The sequence below is a fragment of the Scardinius erythrophthalmus genome (genome assembly GCF_964197995.2).
Source record: "Scardinius erythrophthalmus genome assembly, chromosome: 8".
NCBI classification, from domain to species: domain Eukaryota; kingdom Metazoa; phylum Chordata; class Actinopteri; order Cypriniformes; family Leuciscidae; genus Scardinius; species Scardinius erythrophthalmus.
Window position 1 is genome coordinate 847,162 of NC_138228.1, and position 10,000 is coordinate 857,161.

Below are 10,000 nucleotides of genomic sequence, written 5' to 3' on the forward strand. Positions count from 1 at the left end.
TAAACTTTTTGAAAATTAAGAAAATTTAGATTTTTGATATATATATATATATATATTTATATTTATATATATATATATTTATATATTTAGTTATATATTTATATAAAATAAAAAACATAATAAAGGTGGAAAATAAAATAAATGGAAAAAATAAGCAAAATTAAAAGAAAATAATACATAAATTAAATGTGTGTGTATATATAGGTGTGTGTATATATATATGGGTGCTAACACAAAAATGAGAAAAAACATATTGAAAAATCCTAAAACAAAGATGAAAAGCTGCACATTAGTCGGTGTGATGCACTGCTAACCAATGGGAGGGGAGACAGTGGAGATCATGTGACCCGTCTGAGAGAGTGTGTGATTCGTGTCTTATTCCCGAGATGATGATGTTCTCCGGTTCAGTCACTGTCTCCTCCTTTTTACCGGAAACATCCCGACAACACAGTCTCGGGTTCCTCTCTCATGTTCACAGTGTGTGTGTGTGTGTGTGTGTGTGTGTGTGTGTTTCAGCACTACACCAAAGACGCTGACGGTCTCTGCACACGCCTCATCAAACCCAAGCTGATGGAGGGGACGGTGGCGGCGCAGGACGAGTTCTCCAGGAGTGAGTCTCAACTAAATATTATTATTATAAAATTGTGAAAGTCTGCTCACCAAGGCTGCGTTTATTTGATAAAAACAAACAATAAAAACAGTGCAATATGATTATAATGTAAATCATCAGTTCTCTATGTGAATATACAGTAAAGTGTAATGTATTCCTGTGATCAAAGCTGAATGTTCAGCATCATTACTCCAGTCTTCAGTGTCACATGACCCTCCAGAAATCACTCTAATATGATGATTTGATGATCAAGAAACATTTATGATTATTATCAGTGTTGAAAACAGTTCATATTTCTGTGGAAACTGTGACATATTTCATTTCTCAGGATTCTTTGATGAACAGAAAGTTCTAAAGAACAGCATTTATTTAAAATAGAATCTTTTGTAACTTTATAAATGATCAATCTAATGCGTCCTTGATCAATAAAAACATTAATTTCAGTATTTCACTGACTTCAATGGTAACGCACAACAGTTTCCCAGCTCTCGTCTGAACGTGTGTGTGTGTGTGTGTGTGTGTGTGTGTGTGTGTGTGTGTGTGTGTGTGTGTGTGTGTGTGTGTGTTCTCCACAGGCGGATGGGCTCTGAACCGGAGAGATCTCACACTCATCAAGCCCATCGGGAAAGGAGAGTTCGGAGGTACGCTGGTGTGTGTGTGTGTGTGTGTGTGTGAGAGTGAGTGTGTGATGATGCATGTGTGTGATACGAGCTGGTGTGTGTGTGTGTGTGTGTGTGTGTGTGTGTGTGTGTGTGTGTGTGATGATGCATGTGTGTGATACGAGCTGTTGTGTGTGTTCAGATGTGTTGCTGGGAGATTACAGAGGGTCGAAGGTCGCGGTGAAGTGCATCAAACACGACGCCACAGCGCAGGCGTTCCTCGCCGAAGCCTCCGTCATGACGTGAGCATCTTCACTTCAGCGTCTCACTGTATAATCATGTGACCAGTGCTCTCCGCTGCTGTGTCGTATATCGAGTGAACAGATGTGGGCGGGGCTTGATTAGATGATTGGATGGTTGTGGTTTGCTATTGCCTGATCTCATGTGAGTGACAGGTTAAAGCCCCGCCCTCGTCATCTGAGAAGAGAAGAGAAGCTGCAAGAGGAACTGATTCTGACTCATTATTAACACAATAATGATGTGCACCCATAAATCATTTATGATAAATACTGCAATAACAACAAGAGCTGTCAATTTTGATTTCATGGTGACTTTAAATCTGTGTGTGTGTGTGTGTGTGTGTGTGTATCTGTGTGCGCGTGTTTGTGTGTGTGTGTGTGTGTGTGTGTGTATCTGTGTGCGCGTGTTTGTGTGTGTGTGCGCACGTGTGTGTGTGTGTGTGTGTGTGTGTGTGTGTGGCAGTCAGCTGAGACACACTAACCTGGTGCAGCTGCTGGGAGTGATCGTGGAGGAGAGAGGCAGTTTGTTCATCGTGACGGAGTTCATGGCGAAGGTCAGTTTCTCTCTCGCTTCAGTCATGATGTGGAAAACACACACACTAATATCTCGTGTGTGTGAGATATTGTCCCGGCTGATCTGATGCTTCATTCATCCTGGAGTCAGAAAAAGCTTCTTTAAAAAAAAAACAGTTTATTGAACATATAGACAAAATCTAAATTAAATAAATAAGTTTGCATATGTGTTTGAGTATCATATTTGATGCATCAGGCTTTTATATGGCTCATATACTGAGAATATGAAGGGAAAATCAGCTCAAACTGAGTACAAATATGCAACTTGTTGCACATGCTGATATTTATATGGGCAAAAAGTGATGAAATTCTGATGCTTGTGATGTAAATCAACAGATACTTGCATAATATGTCTTAGTAAGATGATATTTAAATGCTTAGTTTTATGATCAAAGCTCTGTAGTTTTAAAACATATGCAATACAATGATGATTGACAGATGAACAATTAAACCTTCCTCAAAAGCCTGATGATCATATTTGATATTTTCTAATAAATGATGTCTGGATAATCAAATAAACCTCAGTTCAGCTGAAATATCACCAACAATATCAAAGTTATTCTTATGTTTACTTGATAAAATCAGTGCAGATTTAAAGTCACGTGACGCTCGAGCTGAAGGACGCCTGCACAGTTACACTCTTTACTGGAGTAAACTCTCATGTGATCAGAGAGAAACAGATCATGTGATCGTGTGTGTGTGTGTGTGTGTGTGTGTGTGTGTGTGTGTGTGTGTGACAGGGCAGTCTGGTGGATTACCTGCGCTCTCGGGGGCGAACGGTGCTGGGCGGCGAGTGTTTGCTCCAGTTCTCCCTGTGAGTAAACCTCTCCTTATTAAAGCGCCGGTGTTTCTTCTGATGTTTCTGTGTAGAGTAAAGCAGCCGGTCCGTTCTCGCTACTTTGAAACCGTGCTGAGAATAAAAAGACCATTATCGTTTGTTGGTATGGACGCGAATATAGAGTTATCGTTATAGTTGTGGAATACTTGATTCTGATTGGTCGATCGCTCCATCCAGCGGTTTATTATTCCCAGATGACAACAGAACACAGAAACACCGGCTCATCCGGGTCACTGAAGTCAGCAGCGCTACACACTCGCTAGGAACGGGTTTCTTTGTGTGTGTGTTTCAGTAATGTGTGTGTGTTTCAGTAACGTGTGTGAAGCCATGGAGTATCTGGAGGCCAATAACTTAGTGCACAGAGATCTGGCGGCTCGCAACGTCCTGGTGTCCGACGACAACATCGCTAAAGTCAGCGACTTCGGTCTGACCAAAGAGGCCTCGTCCACTCAGGACACGGCTAAACTACCCGTCAAGTGGACCTCGCCCGAGGCCCTGCGCGAGAAGGTGTGTGTGTGTGTGTGTGTGTGTGTGTGTGTGTGTGTGTGTGTGTGTGTGTGTGTGTGTGTGTGTGTGTGTGTGTGTGTGAAAGTGAGAGTGTGTGAGAGAGTGTGTGTGTGTGTGTGTGTGAAAGTGAGAGTGTGTGAGAGAGTGTGTGTGAGAGAGTGAGAAAGTACTAAAACAAACAACCGTAAACATCAGGATTTAGATCACAGCAATTCATCAGGAATCATTGAATATTTCAGGAAAAATGTTTAAAGATAAAAACTCCCGGTTTTACTAGAAACTGACATTCCTGAAGAGGGAAGATCCATGATCATTTTTTCCATTTAAAGCATGTATTAATTCTCATGTATTTTGAATATTTTAATTTATTTTTACCCGAAAGCGTAGAACGAAAAAGGATGTCTCAGCCGTAAGAGTTTCTGCTTGTGTAACACTCGATGTTTCTCTTCTCTCTGCAGAGGTTTTCTACCAAGTCTGACGTGTGGAGTTTCGGCGTTCTCCTGTGGGAGATCTACTCGTTCGGGCGCGTGCCGTACCCCAAAATCGTAAGTTTCATTGCCTGTGTTTCTCTGCGAATACAACTACACACAACTGGAGTATTATCACATAAAACACTTGTGAATAAAGCAGCGTTTCCCTCCCATGCGTTCAAGAGAACATAATCATCACTTCCTGGTGTAAAATATCAGCAATAAAGTGTAAGTTGCTGTAATGTGTGTGTTCTCCCTCCATCATAAACGAGTGTGTCTCGAGCGTCAGACGAAACACAGTAAGCGCTGTCGTGTTCTCTGGCGTTGGGATGCTGGTGTTCGGGAACACACTCGTGTGTGTGAGACGCCTCTGGAGGGAGTTACACCAGATCGTTCTGATCACACACTTCGACTCCGGCGTTTCAGAAACACCAAACCAACATTAGAGACGCTGCGACGCCATTGGTCCGCTGGTTACTCCAGTTATCCATTCACAAGGATTTATTCGATAAATGTGTTTGTGTGGGAAAGATTTGTTGTTGTTATATGATTGTTTTCATCAGAATTTGCGTGTGGTTCAGTGTGTGTCCAGGAGATGGCTGTGTGTGTGTGTGTGTGTGTGTGTGTGTGTGTGTGTGTGTGTGTGTCTGTCGTGCGGTTCAGTGTGTGTCCAGGAGATGGCTGTGTGTGTGTGTGTGTGTGTGTGTGTGTGTGTGTGTGTGTGTGTGTGTGTGTGTGTGTGTGTGTGTGTCTGTCTGTCGTGTGGTTCAGTGTGTGTCCAGCAGATGGCAGTGTGTGTGTGTGTGTGTGTGTGTGTGTGTGTGTGTGTGTGTGTGTGTGTGTGTGTGTGTGTGCGCGCCTCTGTCTTAGATTGGTTTTCATCATATCTCACAAATCTGAGTTTTTCTGTGGAAACTGGAGTGTTTTCCTCAAGCTCAGTTCCCGTCACTTGTGGAGTTCCCCAGGGCTCTATTCTGGGTCCGACCTTATTTCCTCTCTATTTACTCTCTCTGCGTCTTGTTTTTGAGTCCCATAAAGTTTCATATCACATGTATGCCGATGATACTCAGCTTTATTTTCCTCTAAAATCAGGCACTGATTCAGTGTCCTCTTCGCTAGCTTGTTTAGAGGATATTAAGACTGGGACGGACAACGGTTTCCTTCAACTGAATCAGAAAAAGTCTGAAGTTATGTTGTTTGGCCTTTCAGACCCTGGGCCTCCTTCAAGATAACATTCGTGATAAAGTAAAAAATCTGGGAGTTACCCTTGATCCTGAGTTAAAATTTGACAAATAAATCAACTCTTTTGTTAGAGCCAGTTTTCTGGAGCTTACGGGACTTCGCAAGTTCAAATTTTTTTTTTCGAGATTTGGAGACTCATCCATGCATTGATCTCAGCCAGACTGGACTATTGTAAACAGTGTTGGGGAAAGTTACTTTTAAAGCGTAACTGTCGCCAATTTGCAACCTAGGCTATTTTTGATAATCTACCCAAGTCAAACATTCGTGTAAAAGCATAATTAGAAAGGAAACGGCACTTTTAAGATTGGCCGTATTTTCGGTTTCGGTCAAAAAGCCTTGTGAATGGGAGTGAATGGGGCACTACAGTTATAGCGTCAAAAATCGCTATTTTTAAAACACTAAGAAGGCTCGACACAACATGAAACTGCTGGAAGTGTCATCAGGGGCTCTACACATGAACTCAGTAGAGGTAGAGTACAGTAGAGGTAGTGTACAGTATTGCACAGTAGAGTACAGTGGAGGTAGTGCACAGTAGAGGTAGAGGTAGAGTACAGTAGAGTACAATAGAGGTTGAGTATAGTAGAGTACAGTGGAGGTAGTGCGCAGTAGAGTACAGTAGAGTACAATTGAGGTTGAGTATAGTAGAGTACAGTGGAGGTAGTGCGCAGTAGAGTACAGTAGAAGTAGAGGTAGAGTACAGTAGTAGAAGTAGAGTACAGTGGAGGTAGTGCACAGTAGAGGTAGAGTACAGTAGAGGTAGAGTACAGCAGAGTACAGTAGAGGTTGAGTACAGTGGAGTACAGTAGAGGTAGAGTACAGCAGAGTACATACAGTAGAGGTTGAGTGCAGTAGAGGTAGAGTACAGTAGAGTACAGTAGAGGTAGAGTACAGTAGAGGTAGAGTACAGTAGAGGTAGAGTACAGTAGAGGTAGAGGTAGAGTACAGTAGAGGTAGAGGTAGAGCACAGTAGAGGTAGAGGTAGAGCACAGTAGAGGTAGAGTACAGTAGAGTACAGTGGAGATAGAGTACAGTAAAGGTAGAGTACAGTAGAGTACAGTAGAGGTGGAGTACAGTAGAGGTAGAGTACAGTAGTGCACAGTAGAGGTAGAGTACAGTAGAGGTAGAGTACAGTAGTGCACAGTAGAGGTAGAGTACAGTAGATTACAGCAGAGTACAGTAGAGGTAGAGTACAGTGGAGTACAGTAGAGGTAGAGTACAGCAGAGTACAGTAGAGGTAGAGTACAGTGGAGTACAGTAGAGGTAGAGTACATCAGAGTACATACAGTAGAGGTAGAGTACAGTAGAGGTAGAGTACAGTAGAGGTAGAGTACAGTAGAGTGCCGTAGAGGTAGAGCACAGTAGAGGTAGAGCACAGTAGAGGTAGAGTACAGTGGAGTACAGTGGAGTACAGTAGAGTACAGTGGAGTACAGTGGAGTACAGTGGAGTACAGTAGAGTACAGTAGAGTACAGTAGAGTACAGTAGAGTACAGTAGAGGTAGAGTACAGTAGAGTGCAGTAGAGGTAGAGTACAGTAGAGTGCAGTAGAGGTAGAGCACAGTAGAGGTAGAGTACAGTAGAGTACAGTAGAGGTAGAGTACAGTAGAGTAAAGTAGAGGTAGAGTACAGTAGAGGTTGAGTACAGTAGAGTACAGTAGAGGTAGAGTACAGTAGAGGTAGAGTACAGCAGAGTACAGTAGAGGTTGAGTACAGTGGAGTACAGTAGAGGTAGAGTACAGCAGAGTACATACAGTAGAGGTTGAGTGCAGTAGAGGTAGAGTACAGTAGAGTACGGTAGAGGTAGAGTACAGTAGAGGTAGAGTACAGTAGAGGTAGAGTACAGTAGAGGTAGAGCACAGTAGAGGTAGAGCACAGTAGAGGTAGAGGTAGAGCACAGTAGAGGTAGAGTACAGTAGAGTACAGTGGAGATAGAGTACAGTAAAGGTAGAGTACAGTAGAGTACAGTAGAGGTAGAGTACAGTAGAGGTAGAGTACAGTAGTGCACAGTAGAGGCAGAGTACAGTAGAGGCAGAGTACAGTAGTGCACAGTAGAGGTAGAGTACAGTAGTGCACAGTAGAGGCAGAGTACAGTAGAGGCAGAGTACAGTAGTGCACAGTAGAGGTAGAGTACAGTAGATTACAGCAGAGTACAGTAGAGGTAGAGTACAGTGGAGTACAGTAGAGGTAGAGTACAGCAGAGTACAGTAGATGTAGAGTACAGTGGAGTACAGTAGAGGTAGAGTACAGCAGAGTACATACAGTGGAGGTAGAGTACAGTAGAGGTAGAGTACAGTAGAGTGCAGTAGAGGTAGAGCACAGTAGAGGTAGAGCACAGTAGAGGTAGAGTACAGTAGAGTACAGTGGAGTACAGTAGAGGTAGAGTACAGTAGAGTACAGTAGAGGTAGAGTACAGTAGAGTGCAGTAGAGGTAGAACACAGTAGAGTACAGTGGAGATAGAGTACAGTAAAGGTAGAGTACAGTAGAGTACAGTAGAGGTGGAGTACAGTAGAGGTAGAGTACAGTAGTGCACAGTAGAGGTAGAGTACAGTAGAGGTAGAGTACAGTAGTGCACAGTAGAGGTAGAGTACAGTAGATTACAGCAGAGTACAGTAGAGGTAGAGTACAGTGGAGTACAGTAGAGGTAGAGTACAGCAGAGTACAGTAGAGGTAGAGTACAGTGGAGTACAGTAGAGGTAGAGTACATCAGAGTACATAAAGTAGAGGTAGAGTACAGTAGAGGTAGAGTACAGTAGAGGTAGAGTACAGTAGAGGTAGAGTACAGTAGAGGTAGAGTACAGTAGAGGTAGAGTACAGTAGAGTGCCGTAGAGGTAGAGCACAGTAGAGGTAGAGTACAGTGGAGTACAGTAGAGGTAGAGTACAGTAGAGGTAGAGTACAGTAGAGGTAGAGTACAGTAGAGGTAGAGTACAGTAGAGTGCAGTAGAGGTAGAGCACAGTAGAGGTAGAGTACAGTAGAGGTAGAGTACAGTAGAGTAAAGTAGAGGTAGAGTACAGTAGAGGTTGAGTACAGTAGAGGTAGAGTACAGTAGAGGTAGAGTACAGTAGAGGTAGAGTACAGTAGAGTACAGTAGAGGTAGAGTACAGTAGAGGTAGAGTACAGCAGAGTACAGTAGAGGTTGAGTACAGCGGAGTACAGTAGAGGTAGAGTACAGCAGAGTACATACAGTAGAGGTTGAGTGCAGTAGAGGTAGAGTACAGTAGAGTACGGTAGAGGTAGAGTACAGTAGAGGTAGAGTACAGTAGAGGTAGAGTACAGTAGAGTACAGTAGAGGTAGAGCACAGTAGAGGTAGAGCACAGTAGAGGTAGAGCACAGTAGAGGTAGAGCACAGTAGAGGTAGAGGTAGAGCACAGTAGAGGTAGAGTACAGTGGAGATAGAGTACAGTAAAGGTAGAGTACAGTAGAGGTAGAGTACAGTAGAGGTAGAGTACAGTAGTGCACAGTAGAGGTAGAGTACAGTAGAGGCAGAGTACAGTAGAGGTAGAGTACAGTAGTGCACAGTAGAGGTAGAGTACAGTAGATTACAGCAGAGTACAGTAGAGGTAGAGTACAGTGGAGATAGAGTACAGTAAAGGTAGAGTACAGTAGAGGTAGAGTACAGTAGAGGTAGAGTACAGTAGTGCACAGTAGAGGTAGAGTACAGTAGAGGCAGAGTACAGTAGAGGTAGAGTACAGTAGTGCACAGTAGAGGTAGAGTACAGTAGATTACAGCAGAGTACAGTAGAGGTAGAGTACAGTGGAGTACAGTAGAGGTAGAGTACAGCAGAGTACAGTAGATGTAGAGTACAGTGGAGTACAGTAGAGGTAGAGTACAGCAGAGTACATACAGTAGAGGTAGAGTACAGTAGAGGTAGAGTACAGTAGAGTGCAGTAGAGTACAGTAGAGGTAGAGCACAGTAGAGGTAGAGTACAGTAGAGTAAAGTAGAGGTAGAGTACAGTAGAGGTTGAGTACAGCAGAGTACAGTAGAGGTAGAGTACATACAGTAGAGGTTGAGTGCAGTAGAGTACAGTAGAGGTTGAGTACAGCAGAGCACATACAGTAGAGGTTGAGTACAGTAGAGTATAGTAGAGGTTGAGTGCAGTAGAGTACAGTAGAGGTAGAGTACAGTAGAGGTAGAGTACAGTAGAGTACAGTAGAGGTAGAGTAAAGTAGAGGTAGAGTACAGTAGAGTACAGTAGAGGTAGAGTGCAGTAGAGTACAATAGAGGTTGAGTACAGTAGAGTACAATAGAGGTTGAGTACAGCAGAGTACAGTAGAGGTAGAGTACAGTAGAGGTAGAGTACAGTAGAAGTAGAGGTAGAGTACAGTAGAGGTAGAGTACAGTAGAGTACAGTAGAGGTAGAGTACAGTATTGTACAGTAGAGGTGGAGTACAGTAGAGGTGGAGTACAGTAGAGGTAGAGTACATACAGTAGAGGTTGAGTGCAGTAGAGTACAGTGGAGGTTGAGTACAGCAGAGCACATACAGTAGAGGTTGAGTGCAGTAGAGTACAGTAGAGGTAGAGTACAGTAGAGTACTATAGAGGTTGAGTACAGCAGAGTACAGTAGAGGTAGAGTACAGTAGAGGTAGAGTACAGTATTGTACAGTAGAGGTATAGTACAGTAGAGTACATACAGTAGAGGTTGAGTGCAGTAGAGTACAGTTGAGTACAGTAGATTGCAGTAGAGGTAGAGTACAGTAGAGTACAATAGAGGTTGAGTACAGTAGAGTACAGTAGAGGTAGAGTACAGTAGAGGTAGAGTACAGTAGAGTACATACAGTAGAGGTTGAGTGCAGTAGAGTACAGTAGAGGTAGAGTATAGTAGAGGTAGAGTACAGTAGAGTACATACAGTAGAGGTTG

General features: G+C 43.1%; 1 protein-coding gene across 2 annotated transcripts in view; it reads left to right on the forward strand.

The window, feature by feature from the left end:
* Positions 1-10,000, forward strand: part of cskl (c-src tyrosine kinase-like) — a 29,038-nt gene that overhangs the window by 16,721 nt on the left and 2,317 nt on the right. The window contains exons 6-12 of one of the 2 annotated variants that reach the window (XM_081372132.1): positions 517-610; positions 1,186-1,251; positions 1,412-1,511; positions 1,972-2,062; positions 2,822-2,895; positions 3,231-3,426; positions 3,885-3,971. In XM_081372132.1, the coding sequence (XP_081228258.1) occupies positions 517-610; positions 1,186-1,251; positions 1,412-1,511; positions 1,972-2,062; positions 2,822-2,895; positions 3,231-3,426; positions 3,885-3,971 (708 nt within the window). The remainder of the gene's footprint in view (positions 1-516; positions 611-1,185; positions 1,252-1,411; positions 1,512-1,971; positions 2,063-2,821; positions 2,896-3,230; positions 3,427-3,884; positions 3,972-10,000) is intronic. The other variant, XM_081372133.1, reaches the window with a different exon arrangement.